The sequence below is a fragment of the Coffea arabica genome, chromosome 6e (genome assembly GCF_036785885.1).
Source record: "Coffea arabica cultivar ET-39 chromosome 6e, Coffea Arabica ET-39 HiFi, whole genome shotgun sequence".
NCBI lineage: Eukaryota > Viridiplantae > Streptophyta > Magnoliopsida > Gentianales > Rubiaceae > Coffea > Coffea arabica.
The window spans coordinates 5743500-5764333 of record NC_092321.1 but is presented as its reverse complement, the minus strand read 5'-3'; the positions used below and the strand labels follow the sequence as shown (position 1 = coordinate 5764333).

Genomic DNA, 20834 nt, shown 5'->3' with positions numbered 1-20834 from the left:
AGGCTCACACACAAGGGTCAGTTATGGCCTTTAAATGTCCTTAACTCCAAATGTCGTCACTCAAGGAATTTTGGTTTTGTGGAAAATCTCCCTATCTTGTGAGCGTTGAAAATTCTCACTGCACTATAATTTATTGTTTCAAACGTTTAGATTTTTGCCACACAAGATTGGGTAAGTGCAATACGTTCTCATAAAGATGTATTGATTTTGGGGTCATTTAATTGTTGGGGAAATATGCATGGTCATAACTCCACTATTATTTCGGATAATAATACGCTAAATTATGGTTCAAAAAGCGCTAGCTATATCACCTTGTTCACATTACTCTTTTCAATTTGCTTTACCATGCATGCACGTTAGTAGTCCGCTTGGATGTGACCTGCAAATATGCTTGAACCTATTTTTTGCCCTTCATGCTCTTCATAGTTTGGTGTTGAACTTGCTATACCAATCTTTGCCAGAATGTATCTCCACGGTAATAGCTCAACGATCCAGAGCTCCTACTTGACATGAAAAGGGAAAAGAGACAAGAAATGATTCTCATAGAAATGAAAGAAAGCGGGGATTCATCAGTGATTGATTTGTCAAATAAAATGATAAATCTCCAGGCTATGGGCAAAAGTGTGGAAAGCGCTTGGCCGACCAAAGCATGGTCGGCGATGATAACAAACCACCAAAAAGGGCACTCCTCTTTGTCAAAAAGCGAACCAATCACTCATCCTGAGTCATCAGTAAGGCCCATATTATTCAACAAAATTCCCCATCTACCTTTCAATCTCTTTGCCATCCCGAGGTGTGTGGGCTAATTGTGACTCTCTGACGGAAAAAGGGAGCTAGCCAAAGAATCTTCTGCAAATGCAATATCCTAATCCTGCCCAACCAAACCAAAAGAAAACAGAAGGCAAAAGTGAACCCTGAATCGTGGATGGCCACATCAATTTGTTTTGGTAAGTTAATTACTTTATACCACTCACTTATAAACACTGCGGGACATGTAAAAGCAAAATCCTGAGGAAAAGAAAACTCGTTAAATTAAGGAAGCAAAAGAAGAATTTGACCGTAGGGATATGCTGGGCAAAGTGGCTAATGCTGCAGCCGCTTGCACATGAAGTTAAGCATATTTTCCCATCCGATTTCCTCAATCTAATGAACTTTTTCCTCCTCGAGATGTCCAGCTAAGACTTCCACTGCTACAGTCTGCTTCTCTCAGTCTCCCAAATTCGCCATCTTTTCCATCAAGTACATCCAGTATGAACACAAGTGTCTCTTTTCTCTCACCCATCTCCTTACTTCTCTCCAATCCCAAAAGTTAAAGAAAACCCATCAAGAAGCAACAATGTAACTAGCATTCCTCGTTGCTGGCAACCTAGCAGACAGCTAATTTAAACCAGTAAGCCCATTCATCTTCGTTCTCCCTTCTTTTTCCACGATGGGCACGGTTAGGAAACTCATTGTTGAGGTGGTCGATGCACGTAACCTTCCACCAAAAGACGGTCACGGGACCTGCAGTCCTTACGTGATTCTTGATTTTTATGGTCAGAGAAAGAAGACAAGGACAGTGATCCGGGACTTGAATCCAGCATGGAGCGAAACTCTCGAGTTCAACGTTGGCAAACCATCCGATGTTTTAGGTGACATGCTTGAACTGGAGATGTATCACGATCGAAAAGTCGGACCTACCACCAGGAATAATTTCTTGGGTAGATTAAAGTTAAGCTCAAGACAGTTCGTCAGGAAAGGTGAGGAGGCGTTGATTTATTATCCGCTGGAGAAGAAGACTTTGTTTAGTTGGATTCAAGGTGAGATTGGGCTGAAGATTTATTTTGCCGATGAAGTTATACCCCCACCTGGACCACCAGCCTTACCAACTCCACCACCGGAGGAGGCCAAGCCCGAGCAAACTCCACAAACACCGGCAGCCGCAGAAGAAGCTTCACCCGAGGCAGCAGCTGCACCTGCTTCTGATTCACCACCACCTCCCCCTGAGGCAACTGAACCGGTGTGTGAAAAGCCCGATGCGGCATCGGAGACTAACCCAGAGCCCCCTAAGGAGCCAGCATCTGACGGTGAAAAGCCCGCTACAGAACAGCCTCCAGTGCCACCTGCCGAAGCCGCACCACCACCGGAAACTGCTACTGTCAGTTCGGACGTTGCTGACCACGAAAAGCAAGAAGTGGCCCCTGATTTACCCGCCCAAGAAGGGACGGATCCTGTGGACCTGAGTCCTCAGCAACCAGTACAACTTGATAATGGCCTTGATCACATGATGGGATCGGTAGCCTCAGGATCCATGCCTGAAGTCAAAATAAACAATGTCAACGGTCCTCAACCAATCAGCCGTGTTTCATCAGTCAGTAGTTTCTTGTCTGATGCATCTGATAGATCTACAATCGAACGTTCCTCGTTTGATCTTGTAGAGAAAATGCATTATCTCTTCGTCAGAGTAGTCAAAGCTAGATCTCTTCCCACCATGGGAAGGCCGGTCGTGAAGATTGTTGTTTCCGGCTGCCATATCATCTCAAAACCAGCCCGGAAAACCACTTTGTTCGAGTGGGACCAGACATTTGCTTTCAGTCGGGACGCACCAGATTGTTCCTCCATCCTGGAGATCTCTGTGTGGGACCCAATACACGCCATGTCAGGAGGCGGCTCGGCTGACGTGGCGGGGCATAACTTCCTAGGTGGGATTTGCTTTGACGTGAGTGAGATCCCACTGCGGGACCCACCCGACAGTCCGTTAGCCCCACAATGGTACAGGTTGGAAGGAGGCGGAGCCCACAAGGGGGACCTCATGCTTGCCACGTGGGTTGGCACACAAGCTGACGAGTCGTTTCCTGAGGCGTGGAAGACCGAAACCGCAGGTAATCCTAATTCCAAGTCAAAAGTCTACCAGTCCCCCAAGCTGTGGTATTTGAGATCAACAATCATAGAAGCACAAGACATTTTTCCGTTAATGTCGTCAAAAGAGTCATCATTTCAAGTTAAAGTCCAACTGGGGTTTCAAGTCCAGAAAACGAAATCATCTGTCCCCAGTAACGGATCTCCGTCATGGAACGAAGATTTGGTATTTGTAGCAGCTGAACCGTTCACGGAGCACCCTCTGATGTTTTCCCTGATAGAAAACCGGCAACCTAAGGAGCAAGTCATGCTAGGCGTCGCTAGCATACCGCTCGCGTCCATAGAGCGACGTGTTGATGATCGCAATGTGGTTTCCAGATGGCTCACACTTGAAGACCCGAAAGAAGCAAAAAGGGCGTACAAAGGCAGAGTCCACTTGAAGCTGTGTTTTGATGGTGGGTATCACGTGATGGACGAAGCCGCTCACGTGTGCAGTGACTATCGTCCAACCGCCAGGCAGCTTTGGAAGCCCCCTATTGGAACTGTTGAATTAGGAGTCATTGGGTGCAGAAATCTACTCCCTATGAAGACGATCAAGGGCAAGGGGTCTACAGATGCCTATGCGGTGGCGAAATATGGCAGCAAGTGGGTGCGGACACGTACCATATCTGATAGTCTAGACCCCAAGTGGAATGAGCAGTATACATGGAGAGTCTATGATCCGTCAACTGTGTTGACAATCGGAGTATTTGACAGCTGGGAAGTACTAGAATCCGATGGCTCCAAAGAGTCGATGCGGCCGGATTTTCGTATAGGGAAAGTTCGCATTCGTATATCTGCCTTGGGCACGGGCAAGGTGTACAGGAACACATTTCCTCTGTTTCTGTTGTCTAATAATTCGGGCCTGAAGAAGATGGGCGAGATTGAATTGGCGGTTAGGTTTGCACGTGCAACGCCCACGCTGGATTTCTTACACGTGTACTCTCAGCCATTGTTGCCGATGATGCACCACATGAAGCCACTCGGCATGGTCCAGCAGGAGGTGCTGAGGACGACGGCGGTGAAGATAGTGGCTGCACACTTATCCCGGTCGGAGCCACCGCTTCGGCGAGAAGTGGTGACCTACATGCTGGATGCAGACTCACATGCATTCAGCATGCGAAAGGTGCGCGCAAATTGGTTTAGGATCATCAACGTGATTGCGGGAGTGATTGACGTGGTGAAATGGCTGGACGACACGCGTTCCTGGAAGAATCCGACGGCCACCATTCTCGTACATGCGTTGTTGGTGATGCTGGTGTGGTTTCCGGACTTGATCGTCCCAACATTTGCATTCTACATTTTCGTGGTGGGTGCGTGGAACTATAGAGTTCGATCGCGCGATTCGCTCCCCCATTTTGATCCAAAGCTCTCGCTGGCGGAGTCCATCGATCGCGACGAAGTGGACGAGGAGTTCGATGTGATGCCGTGCGCGAGGGCGAATGAGGTGGTGCGGGCCAGGTACGACAAGCTGCGGATGCTGGGGGCACGGGTCCAGACGGTACTGGGTGATTTTGCCACGCAAGGGGAGCGACTGCAGGCTCTGGTGGCGTGGCGGGACCCACGTGCCACGGGGATCTTCATCGGGCTGTGCTTCGGGGTGTCGTTCATACTGTGTTTGGTGCCATCAAAAATGATAGCGATGGCCTTCGGGTTTTATTACCTGCGGCATCCCATATTCAGGGACAGAATGCCTTCCCCAGCTTTGAACTTCTTCAGAAGGCTGCCTTCGCTGTCTGATCGCATGCTGTAGCTTAATAATATTATTGTTAAAACGTGGTTAATATGGGCAAATGGCATGTTAATTGGCCATGCTTATTCTGAACGGCTTGGATTATGGATATGATAGTAGTTGAATTATTGGAGAAGAAATTCTTACATTAAATGAAGAATTTGAATGCCAGCACTAAGTCTATTCTCATTTCAGCTGAATTGCAATAAGCTGCTTCTTGTCCAAGGAGTGGTTAGGTGGCGAAGATGTAGGAGGAGGGGTGGTATTGTGCCTTCCTAGCAATTCAGATTCGAATCTCTCTGGAACATCTACCTATTGCACGGAGTGAGATTCATCCAGTGCACAACCAAAAAAAAAAAAAAATTCACACAAGTATCCTATCCTTTTTTTTTTTTGCTTTTTTTTTTCGGAAACGATCGATGAACACAAGTATCCTATCCGTTACAGCAGATATGTAAGGTATCCCTTAGAGCAGAGCAGATCGAGCCGAAAGTCTGCGGTGCAAGCTCTGAAGTTTGACGTTAGGCCCAACGGGCTTATCTTTAATGTAAAAGGACGGCGGATTCCTACTCTATATCCAAAAGTTTCCTAGGGGGCAAGTTACGTGACAAAAATTAAAACCAAAATTTTCTCTTGGAGTAAGGTCAATTGCTTACTCATATGAGCCTTTTGTTAACTTGCAACAAAGCAAAAAAGGACAAATTGTTTCCTTGTTTGTCCGGTTACCACTTGAGAAACCATAATCCATGTCCGCTTACCACTGCTTCACATATTGACGAGTTTTCAAGTATCAAATTATTCAGATTCTTTGTTTGATTCCGTCTACTTTGTTTTCGAACATGTTATATATATATATATAGGAGCATGCAAAGAATAATATAGAGTAACAACGACTCAAGGACTGCACAATTCTATCCACTGGTCGTGCGGAACGCTTAGACGGGTGGAATACAATTCCCTGAATGTGAAGAACAAAACCAAAAGTAAGGCTGCTCCTGTGGGCCCGGCCTACAAGACAACTAACAAGCCAGCCCATATGAATACTACTCGGTCGTGGTTGGACTTCATATCGCGCTTTGAAACGGCACTTCCACACCTGTTTTACAAGTAGCCTCCATTGATTGAAATGTCCATTTCTCAACCTTCACTTTTCGCAATTGCCGCAGGTCTCCGTTGCAGATTCTAATACCACAACCCAATTTTGCCGCTAATCCTAATTAACAGTAGCTTTATCCGGACCGTTTTCAGAATGATGAATCTGGGGCTTGCGACCAAAACGATGCTTGCTATTGGACTAATTTAATTAGTGTTCGTGTTGGTACTTCTTAAGATGTCGGTTATTAGGTGTTAATTTTTTTTTTTTTTTAAAAAATTAAGTTAATTAAGAATATATATATATATATATATATATATATATATATATATATGTAAGAAAAAATAATTATTATTATTGTTCGCATTCACTCGATCGTCTTCAGTAGCTAGTAGCTGAGATTTCGCAACTCTCCTTCCCCCACCCAAAACAAAATTTCCAAAAAAAAATAAAAATTAGAAATCGCCGGCGCCCCATATGGAATATTTATTTTACTAATCCGTTTTGCTGTTGAACGAGTGATGTGAAGTTCAGAAATATTCTGTGTTGACTGCTAGTCTAGGCTGTCATCAGACAAGAAGAGTACCGGCCCCTCGTGATCTCAATTTATTGCAAGACTGTTAGCTGATTATCTGAGATTAAAAGTTTGCCGTGCTAGGCAGAGATGCGATTTAGCTGGATCGGCTGTCTAGAGCTTTTTAGTTAATAATTATCTCATTGCACTCGTTATTTTCTTCCTTTAAATGCCTTTAATTGTTTATAAGAAGAAAAAAATCGACCGTTGGAAAGAGTCTATATATAGTAGTAGGGAGGAAGTCAACGCACGAAATACAACGAAAAAATAAAAATAAAATGCAGCAAAAGGATATAAAGAAAATGATGCACGTGGTGAGTATCAAGGGATGCAAATGGAGTAGATTTTTCCGAAGCAAATCAGTTTCTTGTTTATAGTAGAGTTCAAACTTGAAAGTACGAATTTTAAAATCTCATCGTATGACTCCATGCATTGGACATTAATAAAATGATTGTCGAATGACACCATCTGGAAGACAATATTATTAATAGCCTAGCTAACTTATTTCAATTTTGCTCTTTTTGTGTAGTAAATACCGCTAATACGAATTTATGCGTAAGTATTAGTGAACATGCAGTGGGCATGCTAATAGATGAGGAGAAAATTTATATCTCTTCTTAAATGTCATGATACACTTATGTACATTTTGAACCGTTGCTCAGCATTTCGACTCATCAATAAAAATTCTTATCGTTTCAAAAAAAAAAAAAAAAAGGCACCATTAAAGATATTGAAGCTTCCAACAAACAATTCCATTTTCTGAACTGCCGACATCTACTCCAAGATTGGTTTTGAGTCATATGTCTCTAACGTGTCGATTCCATTTGTTGAAGTAGTAATAAATTCTCCTGTCTTTTCTGATTTTTTTTTTCCTTCAGAGCACAGTACTAATGTCTATTTAAATAATTTTCCACTACATTCCAATGAGATTTTCCATAGAAAGGGTCGTGATTCTAGGAAAGCCTTCTGCCGTACCCATGTAAGTTACTAATTATTATAGGGGATTTTTTTGGTCAAACAAACTTCATTCAATTATTAGTTTGCAAAAGCGAGGTATACAGATAACGCTAACCTAAAATACTGCAGTATTTGTCTACTGTGTAAGCCAATTTCAGAATATGAATTGTTGTTTATCTTCTATCTATGTCCAACCACGAGTTCATCAGTCCAAGCCGTGGATCAATATGATGTGTCATTGACACTGGGATGAGAAGGCGTGGAAATGCCTTAAATTGTTATCCAAAAGCTATTCGTTGCATTCAAAGATCAGCATCATAGCACTGGCTAAGTGACTATAACCAGCGGCAGCAGCAGTTGTTGTGTTCCCTTAGCCGCCATCTTGATTCTTATTTCCCTGTCATAATATTGTCCCGTAGCATCATCCAGAAATGCACCTCCCACTAATGTGTTCCAGCTCATCTTATCATCCTTTTATCCCTTATTTTAGGGAGTAGAAGTAGCCCTCCCTGGGATGGTTATATTAGCATTACAAACGAATCGAACCGTTTGAGTCATAACTCGGCTTGAGTTCGAGTTAATCAAATCAAATTCGAGTTCAAAAAAATTAAGCTCGCTCGTGAGTTTGAGTGTGTGTATATATATATATATATATATATTATTTTAACAGTAAAATTACATATTCATTCATAATATTTTATTATTTATTAAAAAATATTATTTTATTTATTTTTTAAAAAATATTATTTTATTTATTTTTTAAAAAATAAAATATTAATTTATTTATTTTTTAAAAAATAAAATATTAATTTTTAATTTTTTGGAGCTTGAACTTTGAATTGACAATTCGTCAAGTTCGAATTCGAGTTTGAGGTTAATAAAACTAAGTCAAAATTCAATTTGATTAGACCAAAATTCAATTCAACTCGATTCGTTTGCAGCGCTAGTTATGATATCCTTAAAAAAAAATGTCCCTAATTTTAGTCCTGGCCGCGGGCCGATGGTTTGGTTGCCGCGCCAGACATGTCACAAATACACCATATCTAATAAAAATGACGAATATCTCAAACTACATAAGGCGCGGAATGCCCTGCTACAGTGATTCCGCTGGTTATTTTGTAATTTGAGCGTTGATTTTGTCTTCATTTGTCTTTGTAGGTGTGATGGAAGTCATTGTGGGATCATCTCTGTTTCATGCTTGTCGGCCACAGGTTCTAAATTTTGGCCGCCTTATTCCAATTTTACCCTTTTACACTGGTTTCGTTGTTGTTTCTCTGCAGATTTTGGCCTTTTCCGTCTTTTTATTGCAAGTAGTGGTTGGCCCGTTGCCTGCCGCATATGCCTGCCCAGATTTCTTGGACCTCTCACGATTTTTGCGAAATCTTTTATGGTCTGCCGTATTATGTTGGTTCATTGTGTTTGGATTTCAGAAACAAAAAAAAATGCTACTGTATCCATCCATAGCTACTATATCCATCCATATACAGCAAAAAAAAAAAAATGATAGGCAAACAAATCACCAACTTTGGCTGCCAAATTACTCTTTACAAGTTTCTCGCAACTTTCGCTAGCATAAAATTAATTAGAACCAATAATCAAATCACAATTAGACAAAACATAAATATACCGTAAACAATAAAAATACCAAAAAATTGCAAAACAATTACTTACTCTACCAATAGAAAAACATATCAAAATCATAATCATTCAAAATAATACAAAATATGACAAATCCATACTACATTACAAAAATTATTATATTACAAATCTTTACACATGTTCCAATATAGAATACTATGTCTTCTGCTCCCAATATGTGCCCGTAAAGCTCCAGGTGTCTTTTGCTCGCAATATGTGACCGCCACAAATTTGGTTTTAATATTAATATATATATACTGCATTATATTAGTTTAAAGCTTCCCCTCACGCTCCAGTTACAAGTTAATTGTTTCCTTTTGCTATTATGATCGTGTTTTATTTTCTAATATGTCTATAGCTAATAAATATAAATCGCAAAATAACATATCTCCATATCTAAGAAATATAAAATATAAATCAATTATGAACCAAATATACATGTCAACAAAAATATGGATTTTTTTAAAAAAGGTACACATCAAGACAGATTGTGTATGTATCTAATACTATTGATTTAAAGCTTTTGAGTTTTAATATTGGCAAAGTGATGATTATTTCTGTGTTTTTTTTATATATAACTGATTTTTAGCCAAATATATATATTGACAAGAATATTTATTTCCAGAAATTTATATATATGTATATATATAGACACAAATTTAAATTTTGTTTGTATCTAATAAATGTTTATATATATATGTATACATATGGACACAAATTTAAATTTCCTGTTTATCTAATAAATATTTTTTACCTTCTCAATTATTAATTTAAAGTTTTTGCGTCTGTTTAGCAAAATACATAGCAATTCCTCTATGATGCCACCGCATGCTATCAAATTTTACGTGGCTCTTCTCTGGTTATTAAAGGTTACGTGGCGCAAAATTTATTTTACGTGGTTACAGATTACAAGTTACACCTGTAGGTACAGCTCATGTCGTGTACTTAAAGATAGAGATATGCTTGTTTCATTCGGTTCTTTCACAGATTACATACAGTCATAGTGGACTTGCAATCGTTAGTCACATTTAATGCATGCACGTGCTTCGTTCTGCCAGGCCACAAACTCTTTGTATTGTTGAAGGTTATGCATTCTGTCTGCATTAACCTTTTCGCTCTCAGTTTCTTTCATTTGGTTTTCTTCATCTACGGTCTAGCAACTATTATAATGCTTTAGAGATGTTTCTCTTCTCTCTTGCGCCTTTCTGTTAGCTCTTTATTTTCTATTGGCTTTCCCTGATCCCTGTGTCGAATTCTCAGCTTCGCGCCGGCTTTAATCAGGTACGTCATTGTTTTTCTTTACTGCATTTCCTGGTTGACCTTTTCCTCGTTTGCTCTTAGTTAATCTGCAGTTACTTATTTTCTTTTTCTTGTGGTTGAATTTATGTTATCTATCATTTTTTTCCTCCCGATTAATTACCTAAGAATATCTGTTTTGTTTCCATAATTTTTGTGAAAAAACTCAGTACTTCGCGCAGAATCATTTTTCTTTGGTGCAGCTTTTTTGTCTACATTAACTCTGAATTTTTTTACGTTAGCTGACTCCATAAACTGTTAACAAATTTAAAAAATCTCCTTACTTTTTCCATTTTGGTGTATTTTGCTCATGCTCACTGTGTGTGCCTTTTCCATGATCATACCAGTTCATTTAGTGCGCCCAAGTTTTTCGCGATCCTATTAGCCGTTTATTATTCAGGTAAAGCAATCCTTTCTTCGCTTAATTGCTTCTCCTTTGCTTACTGCTCAGTCTATTCTGCTTTGTTCTATTTGATTTTGCATACCATGTTTGTTATCTCTTTGCCTATTGAATAGCGATCATCTATATATAAAAAAGGCACATGCTTTTTGCTTTCATATTCATGATCTGCGAATTTTCCAGAGACTTTTACATAGTATGGGCACTCCGCGATAGCCGCGGGGTCGAATGCCTAGTTATATTATAATGAGAGAATTGTTTGCTCTTCTGGTATATCTAAATTAGACGCAAAGAGGAGAGTGGTAACTCAATTGATTAGTCCTTCAGCAGGAAGATCTTATGACCAAAAACTCGGATTAATTGGTCCGCTTTTGCATTGTTTCGACAATAATGCAAATGAATTATGATGTGGTAAGATATACAGCATCACGTGGGAAGTTTTAGCCGTTGAGTTTTAATTTAAGTTGATCGTAGTTAATGCGAGGTAAGAAAAGATACAAAAACGAATAAGCATGATGGTGAAACGGATTCACGGGCACGGTGGCAATTGGCGCCTCTGGCTTGTTGCGTCTAATTTTTTTATTTTTATTTTTATTTTTTAAAGAAAGGGCCTTTCCAACTAGACCTCACATACTTTGCTATTAACCATGCATAGACTCGTATTCTCTGTGTATCATATTTCTAATCAACTTTTCAATTTTGTTGTATTTATTTTAAACAATTATATCTTTCAGCCACAGCTATTAACTGTTACTATACACTAGTTAGGCGAGTGTCTTTTTCAAATGGACATTCATCTTTCTTCTAAATTAATTGTTAAATAAGGCTTCTGGCATTTCGAAACTTATTAATAATGTTGCGAAAATATTAAAAATTGATATGTTTTAATTAATATGATTTATAGCACAAATTTTATTCTCATAATTAATGACAACACGTGCACTCTGGTTCTCCGAAGTCCAAAAACAATCTGCCCAACTGGCTTGTTTGAATACTGGGTTATACCGAGAAAAGTAAAAATTTCTGGAGCCGAAAGAAGACAACTCAAGCAAAACAAGGGACAAGGTTTTGATTACATATTGATTTGGTTATAACTTATAACTGCAGAGGTAAGAGGAATAAGTGGATAAGCATCGTGATTGGTAATTTACCCAACCATTATCGATGTTTCTTACTCACATGAATGGTATCATCGAAAATTTGGTATAGTTTTTCAGTGGCTACTCGATTTTTAACTAAGGTAGTACTACTCTCTTCAGTTCAGTCTTTTCCCCGTCTCTCTGTCTCTTTGTCGTCTTTTTTTTTAAAAATATATATATTTTTTGGGTAAAGAAAACAAAGTCATAATATTTTTTGGTAGTAAAATGTTAAAATAAAATTGATGGATTCAATTCCGATTACTATCACGTATCAAAGAAGTAACCACATATCAAAGTACATCCTTAAAACTATAACTTGTTTACAGAGCGCTTACCAACATAGTTCTTACATCAACAATGAATTTTGGAAACACTATCATTCTCGTGAAAGTGGATCAAACTCACTTGTATATAAAACTTAGGCCTTGTTTGGATTGCCGGTTCCGTCGAAAAATTACGTCGTTTTCCGTGATCACATTTCCCTATTACCTTTTTTCCTCACATACATCAAATCGCTACAGTAATTTTTCCATGAAAAATCACGAAAAATGCAATCCAAACACAACCTTAGTCAATTCAAATACACTGATCCAAACAAATACCATATAAGACTCCTCTCAAAGAGTGTACATTGATCAATGTCAAACATATTCAAATAAAATTTTAAATTAAATTGTTCTCAAGCGAATTGGGAACCACCAATAGGATTACATATAAAATTAAACATAGGGTCTATTCGGTAACTTTTTAGGAAATAAAAGTTTACAAAACAGCATATTTAGTAATACACTAAAATACCCACAAGGTCTAATAAAATGAAAAAAAAAAGAAGCTAAATATGGTAATGACGTTGGAGGCCGGTAGCAGTGGTGGATGGCGAGTAGCACCCGAGGTAAAAAGGGGGATATTTGGAAAAAATAGTGTTTTGGACATATATCAGTTTTTTTTAAAAAATAAATATAATAAAATTTTAGATAAACACCTAATAAACATGTCATCCAAACGAACTCGTAATTTCAAAAAATACGTGTTTGGATAAGTGATTATTTAAATATTATTTTAAATAATTATTGTAATATTTTTTGTGATTTGATATATACGATATAAAAAATGATTGAAAAGATAAAAAAATATGTTAAAAATTGTGTTTGTAATGCAAGTAAATAATTTGAAGCCAAATAATGGTTATCTGAATAGTACTAAGTCACTCATGTCCTTGATATGAGTAAAAAATAGTTTTTGAAGAAGCACGGAACTTCCCCGGACCGAGTTGACCTGATGAGCTCGGCGAGCTGATGGAAAGAGCGCGTCCTAAGCCTGAAAGAAAAACGAGAGAGTGAACTAACAGGGGCGCCGAGGTAGTCCCCGAGGGCGCTCCGACGGTCAAGTTAGTTTTCCGGTGAGTGGGGAGTGTACTAACAGCAAAGCAGTCGGGAGTGAGTTGCCAATAGTGAGCTTACCTTGCGCAGTCATTGTGCGTTACTACTTATGCCTTCTTAGGAGTCCGACCTCCGTACGCTTCGGGACTTGCCCTGGATAGCTCCCAATCCCGCGCTGAGGGGGATTCTCCCCGCCCTCTGCGGGGTAGCTCTCGGGAGCCCCACAGAGCTCTAGCCGCCGCGTGACCGGGGCTGGTTCCCCATGGGCCCGGGGTCCAAGTCCAGCTTGGATCGCCCTGGGCTGCCACGTGTACAGGTCCAGGACGGGGCCTCTACAGTTTTCATTGGTCGGACAAGAGGGAATGAGAAAACAAAATCAGAAAAAGAAAATGGTAATCATTGATTGATATATTTATATTTTCATCAACACCATTATGAAAAAATATCTATCTTCTATAGGAAACCCCCATGCTTGACTAGCCAAGCAGACAAACGACCCTGCATCTTTTTTATTTCTCCCATATTTTTATTTGTATTAAGTATTTCACCTTTACGATGAAATTTATGAAGATTTTTTTTATTTTGTACAAAGAAATACTGTCTAATTCACCAATTCATGGGAAGAGACTGAACTTTTGTATTTGAAAAATGTTTCAGTAGGTATTTCTGAAGTAAAAGTAGATGCCGGTTGATAAAGGAATCCTTGATCATAATTTCCAGTATTCATACTGCGGCTAATATGAAACTTGTGATTTGTAGTAAAACACCGCTCAAATTTACCGAAACATATACGATTCCCTCGATAAGATATTCCTTTCATTCTTCCTCTATGTTGTTTACGGAATCTGATTCTTTTGGGGTTATAGTTGATGGTTCTTTCTGAATTACATCTCTACTACAGAACCAGACGTGAGAATTTCTTCTCATCTAGCTCCTCGCGAATTTGAATAAAAGGATTCAAAAATAAAAAATTTGAATTTGAGGTAAGATACAATTTTCATTAATTAATAAAATAGACATGTATTTTTAAATTTAATATATTGAATCGTGGGATTCTTTGAGATTTCATCTAATATATAAGTAATTTGTGTATCTTGTTTTAGTAGATTTTTGATTTTAGAAATCATATTGTTATTTTTTTATAAATTATTTTTTTTTATCGTTCAAATTTAGGAATTTAAAAAAGAATGTTCTCCATCGTGAAACTGGACCAAGAGACGGGGCCTGAGATCCAGATGAAATGCCGTCCACTTTACGCAATGGAAAGAGAATAAAGATTATAAAGGGGAGGAAGGAAAACTCCATAGAAATGTTCCAAAAGAGCAGCTTTTCTGTTTATCCAATTTTTATTTTTTTTTAAATAAACTAAGAAGCAAACACCGAAACAGTGACGACGCGACCAATTCATACTTTATCCGATCCCCACGTCAAGCGTAAGATAATACTAAACAGCTACCCGCAATTGTTTAAGCGGGAGGAATGGGACTGGACAAATGTAATGGTCCGAATTTGACCTTAAGCGCTGCGTGAGATCGTCTTCATTAGTTTATTCATAGTCTCCACTCTGGTAAAAAAAAAAAAACAAAAAAGTACGAAAGATATCGCGTTAATTTTTCAAATGACAATAAATGCCACCGACATGAGTTGATTCATACCACTGTATTTTTCTTTTCTTCTTCTTTTTTTTTTTTGGGCGTACTCTTTTTGTCTCTGAGAAAATAAAAAAGAAAACTACATGAGTACCACTTAGGGTGTTGACAAAATTTTATTCGGCCCAAAGTAAAGAATCCAAATTGATATTAGGAATATAATCTGGGATGTTGGATTTTGGTATTTATTGCAATAATAATGAGATCTGAGAGAATTTTAGAGTGTTTTCCCTACTGACATATGATTAATGAAACAGAAAACAAAAGAGCAAATAGTTCTTGGCGTGTTTGGATAGGAAACTATTTGAAATATTATTTATAATAATTATTGTAATACTTTTTATGAAGTGATATATGTGAGATAAAAAGATAATTAAAAAAATAAAAAGTGTGTTGAATAATATGTTTGTGATATAAATAAATATTTTTTGACAAAAAATTACAATCTATGTACATTATTTAAGTTTGATTTTTAGGAAAATCAAAATCTCAACTTTCTAGAAGTTGTTAGCTTGATTTGTATTCGTGTTGAGTGTTCGACCAAATTTCCCAAGAAGAAAAAAAAAATCACGCAAGTATTACGCTTTGTTATTGTTCAAACAACCAAGGAAATCAGCTAAAAAAATGTATCCCAAAAAAAAAAAAAGGGAGAGTACAAGATAGAGCAGTTACTGAGAGAAGTAAATCAGTTATGGAAAACTTATTTAAATAGTTTCTCACATTTTATCAAATGAATTTTTTCATCTTTCATTTTAAAAATATTAAATTTACATCCATTACAGAATCAATCAATAAAATTTGATTCCAACCTAAGTTTTCAACCATTTTTCATATTGAATTCATCACATGATTCACACATAGTTATTTTTTAAGGAGTAAAAAGGTTAGATCTCATTTATAATTAAACAAATAACCTAATCCATATTTACTTTTACTTCAAAAAAATAGGATTTGACTTGAATCATATTTATTTTTTTTTTTCAAAAAATGAGATATGAGCTAATCTATATTTTTTTGCTATAAAAAATGGGATCTAACATTTTTGTATATAAAAATAACTGTATGTGGATCACGTGATGAATTTAGACTAAAAGGTAATTGAAAATTTAGATTGAAACTAAATTTTATTAATTTAAATTGATAAAAAATACAAAATTAACATATTAAAATTGAGAAAGAAAATTTATTTAATAAAATATGAGATACGTTTCGAATTATTTTTACATTAATTTATTACTAGTTTGAATTCCCTACCTTACAAATACGTCAAAGTTCCATTACTGTCTTAACTTGGGGCTGCCGTGTACGTGGACCAGCATTTCAGTACCCTATTATCAAACTTACTATCAGACTTTTACAGCACAATATGGAGGGCATCTCCGCATCAATGGGTAACCAAGCCAATTAAATGACAGAACCTTTTTCTATAAATGGCATCCCTCTACATCCCATTTCATCTGCAGCTGTGTATTCTCTCTCTCTCTATATCAGCGACAAAGAAACACTGTACTACTAAAAGCATATTAGTGGTTGGTGTGCTGGGGTGCAATTTTGGCTGCATCCTCTGTAAGTTCCATCCCTTCCTTGAATCGGCAGCCATAGACCACCACTCAGTGGCTATCGGTGACAGTAGGCTCTGATTCTATAATAGCATTGGACTGTGTTCCTGGGCATCTCATACGTTCAGATAAAACTTTTGGTTCCATTCTTTTTTTAGGGACTTCTTGGTTCCTTTTTCAAGATTCTTGATAGTGTTTCTTGATTTTCCTAACTATCATAGTGTTACATGGATAATTTTTTTATACTTTCCCAGGATTTCCATTTTTACTCGTCTTCGCTTTTTAACAAGTCCATTCCGTCAGACAAACGCACGGACACGTTCACGTTTCATGTTTTGTGTGTCCACTGTCCAAGATATTCTCCTGTTCAATAATTGCTCTTCCAAATACTTGAATAGTTTATCTCCAGATTTAAAACAGCAAAATTTGGGAAAATGCTGCTTCCCTGTACTTCAGTTATCTAAACGTTTTCCAAAGCCACGGTTTACATCAGTGAGATTTATTGATGGGATGCTTGGAATCTAATACAATTTTCTGAACTCTTTTGTCTGTTGAAGGTAATGCTGAGGCTCAAGATGGCGAAAGGTTCCTTACTGGCTTTTGGGATCGCATTGTTCTGCTTCTGTGCAACCATGAAAGCAGAAGCAGAGTACTTACCTTATAAGGATCCCAAACAGCCCGTAAATACTAGAATTAAGGATTTATTGAGCAGGATGACCTTAGAGGAGAAAATTGGCCAAATGGTACAGATAGATCGTAGTGTCGCCTCCAGAGAGATCATGAAAAAGTACTACATTGGTATGCATCAATAATCTGCAGTTTGAAAAAACTGATTTTTGCGATTAGATTCTGTTATCTACTAGTCACAGTTAATTAGAAGAGCTCGTTATGTGTTGTCGTTTTTCTTTTTCTTTGGGATTAAAATGTTAGTTATTTGCAGGGAGTGTACTGAGCGGCGGAGGGAGTGTTCCAGCTAAGCAGGCGTCGCCGGAGACATGGGTGGACATGGTAAACGATTTCCAAAAGGGTTCATTGTCTACGCGTCTTGGGATACCAATGATTTATGGGATTGACGCTGTTCATGGCCACAACACCGTCTACAAGGCTACCGTTTTTCCTCATAATATTGGTCTTGGGGCCACCAGGTAAGTTTGTACGTGGTAGATTCTCGGTATATGGATCTTTCCAGCTATTCTAACAACCTCCCCATCTCATTTGATTACGACCATTTGGCTGTGATTAAGTTTCTAGATGACGATGATTAATCCACATCTCCTTTGATTACGACCACTATTCAGTTCGCATTACAATTATTTGACGTGAGTTATTTGCTTATAATTTGGTCAGTACTCCAAAACGCACTCTTGTATTGTAGTAGCTGAAGTCCACCATTTTGTTTGTTGTTTTATGAAAAAGCTGCAGATGAAGTTCTTGTCTAGGGGGGAAGGACGGGGAGGGATTTAGCAGGAATACGGCTCTTTTTGGCATAATTTGATATCTATCTTTTCAATATTGAATCTTTAATTGAATGTGGCAATTAAACTCTTTGAGTTACCGGCTTGAGCAGGGACCCTGCACTGGTGAAGAAGATTGGAGCTGCAACTGCCCTTGAAGTGAGAGCTACCGGCATTCAATATGCTTTTGCACCTTGCATTGCGGTAATTTAACTCTTTCTGTGATCCATTAATTGTTATGCAGCTCAGAGTACATTGAAACAATCAAAATAAGTGCCCTTTCCGATCTGTGATTAGATCTGCAGAGATCCCAGATGGGGCCGGTGTTATGAAAGCTACAGTGAAGATCCCAAAATTGTGAGAGCAATGACTGAGATTATCCCGGGATTACAAGGAGAAATCCCGTCCAATGGCCGCTTAGGGGTTCCTTATCTTGCTGGCCAGTAAGTATTACAAATTCCTCTTATTCCATCATTTTCTTGATTCATTCATAAAGTAATGAACAACGATGTCTTTCTTTCTGAAGCACATATAAATCCTGGATCCAGTGTGAAAATTACTAGTAATATATCATAAACTTCAATTAGCTGCCCTTTTGTGGATAATTGGAAATATCCTTCGTCTTATTCAAGCTATTCAAGTCGTGTTGGACGATCTAAATCAACTTGAACGCGAGCCTTTATTGTCCTTACCGGGCTAAAACTTTTCAAGAATCCAAAGTTAACATTTGCCATCCTTACAATTCAAGTTTTGGGTGCTAAAATCTTCTTGTTCCAAGGGGATGAAAGAGATATATTGATGGAAGATTGCACGCTAGCATTCATGGGAAAGCAACATCAGTTGGATGTTAGCTTTTGCTTTTTTTGTCAAGAACTGATGTGGACCAGATTGAACTTTAAAACAGGGGTAACAAAGAACATCTACTAGTAAATAAGATATCTAACCATACGCCCACAAAAAGGTTAGAAAGTGCAATTGACCGTTCAAAGCTTCAAAACTTGGACTTGGGAGGTTGTTTAGCTCTACCCGGTATCGATTAGAAGATACATGAAAATTACTCCATTCGACCTAAAATCTGTATAATTTTTAAAATATTATTCTAGGAATAGATAATAATTTCCCAGAAATTGTATACCCTGTACCTTCGGAGTTTGCATTCTTGATTAATCTTTTTTTTTTTTTTTGGCAGAAAGAACATTGCTGCATGTGCTAAGCACTTTGTTGGTGATGGAGGAACGACTGAAGGCATCAATGAGAATAATACAGTGATCAGCAGGCATGGTTTGCTTAGCATCCATATGGCCGGCTATTATAATGCAATTATCAAGGGTGTATCGACTGTCATGATCTCCTATTCAAGCTGGAATGGAATAAAGATGCATGCTAATCGTGAAATGATCACTGGTTTTCTTAAGAACACACTCAGATTTCGGGTAAACTAATCTGTTTCGAAAGTAAAAAGTACTCCTTCCTGCTTCCAGTTCCACATTCGACATCTTCAATCAAGCACAGGATTAATTAAGTTCTGAATTATTATTCAGGGATTTGTCATCTCAGATTGGGAAGGCATTGACAGGATTACCTCTCCTCCTCATGCAAATTACACATACTCAATTGTCACTGGTGTCAACGCTGGAATTGACATGGTCAGTCTGATTTGCTTAACAAGCTTATAATATTAATCTACTCTGCTAAATGTTGAAGGACTTGTGTTATTTTCCGGATATTGCAGATGATGATTCCATACAACTATACAGAATTCATTGATGGTCTAACCTTCCTGGTTAAGAACAATTTTGTTCCAATGAGCCGAATTGATGATGCAGTGAAGAGGATTTTGAGGGTGAAGTTCACGATGGGCATCTTTGAGCACCCATTGGCCGACTATAGCATGACCAAATACGTTGGTTTGCAGGTAAGTGGGTGTCGATTTACAAAGAGCAGATTGAATAGAAAAGATGAAAGAGAAGTTGAGAGATCATTTGACCCCAGGTTTAAACACTTTTTTAACGTTAACAGGAGCACAGAGACCTGGCAAGAGAAGCAGTGAGGAAATCTCTTGTGCTGTTGAAGAATGGTGAATCCGCAGACAAGCCATTGCTACCCCTCCCCAAGAAAGCGAAACGCATTCTAGTTGCAGGAACCCACGCTGATAATATTGGTAACCAATGTGGTGGGTGGACAATTGAGTGGCAAGGCCTCAGCGGCAACATCACAAAAGGTTCTTTGGTTATCATTTTAGCTGATAGCAGTAGCAGTGATGGCATTTATTCGTACTGGTAACTGACTCCAACTTATTCTTTTCTGGTAAACAGGTACCACAATCCTGACTGGTATAAGAAATGCAGTTGATCCAACAACAGAAGTTGTGTACAGCGAAAAACCTGATGCAGAATTCGTCAAGTCCAACAAGTTCTCCTATGCGGTTGTTGTGGTGGGAGAGCCACCATATGCTGAAACATTCGGGGACAGCTTAAACTTGACAATTCCTGAACCAGGCCCTAGTACCATTACTAACGTTTGTGGGTCTGTGAAATGCGTTGTAGTTCTGATCACCGGCCGGCCTGTCGTCATTCAGCCATACGTGAATCGAATAGATGCACTTGTAGCTGCTTGGCTTCCAGGAACTGAGGGCCAAGGGGTTGCTGATGTTTTATTTGGTGACTATGGTTTCACGGGCAAGCTTCCTCATACATGGTTCAAGACGGTTGATCAACTGCCAATGAACGTCGGGGACAGACATTATGACCCGTTGTACCCATTTGGATATGGCCTGGACACAGAAGCCAAGAAGGGCAACTGAAACCCTGAGTGAGAAAATTTTCTGATTCAAACATATTTTTGGTGGAAAATGAAAAATAACAGGCTACTAGTTGATGAAATTGGTGCCAGTGATGTGAAGTGTATTTTCATTCTAGTATAGTTTTACTAATTTGCTTTTAAGGTGGAAAGCTTTTTTAAGCTAAGCATCATCCATCCAATGCCCAAGCTTTAAAACCTGTAGTGCTGAATCAGATATAAATCAGAGAAACCATTGTGGAAGAAATCATGTTACTGATGCACCAACACGAAAAAAAAAAAAAAAAA

General features: G+C 38.3%; 2 protein-coding genes across 3 annotated transcripts; both read left to right on the top strand.

Annotated features, from left to right (window-relative positions):
• Window positions 1-769: 769 nt before the first annotated feature.
• LOC140009402 (multiple C2 domain and transmembrane region protein 16-like) lies at window positions 770-4780 on the top strand. Its single transcript, XM_072054741.1, has one exon. The coding sequence runs from the start codon at window positions 1430-1432 to the stop codon at window positions 4628-4630; it is 3201 nt and encodes a 1066-aa protein (XP_071910842.1). The 5' UTR covers window positions 770-1429; the 3' UTR covers window positions 4631-4780.
• A 5059-nt stretch (window positions 4781-9839) lies between these two features.
• LOC140009400 (uncharacterized) lies at window positions 9840-20629 on the top strand. Of its 2 annotated transcripts, XM_072054738.1 has the most exons (11): window positions 9840-10152; window positions 10515-10567; window positions 16851-17091; window positions 17234-17438; window positions 17861-17951; window positions 18045-18190; window positions 18937-19180; window positions 19289-19393; window positions 19480-19662; window positions 19767-19968; window positions 20063-20629. In XM_072054738.1, the coding sequence occupies exons 3-11, from the start codon at window positions 16854-16856 to the stop codon at window positions 20548-20550; spliced, it is 1902 nt and encodes a 633-aa protein (XP_071910839.1). In that variant the 5' UTR covers window positions 9840-10152; window positions 10515-10567; window positions 16851-16853; the 3' UTR covers window positions 20551-20629. The 2 variants fall into 2 exon arrangements, with proteins under 2 accessions (XP_071910839.1, XP_071910840.1); XM_072054739.1 differs by lacking the exons at window positions 9840-10152; window positions 10515-10567 and adding an exon at window positions 16008-16300.
• The last annotated feature ends 205 nt before the right edge of the window (window positions 20630-20834 follow it).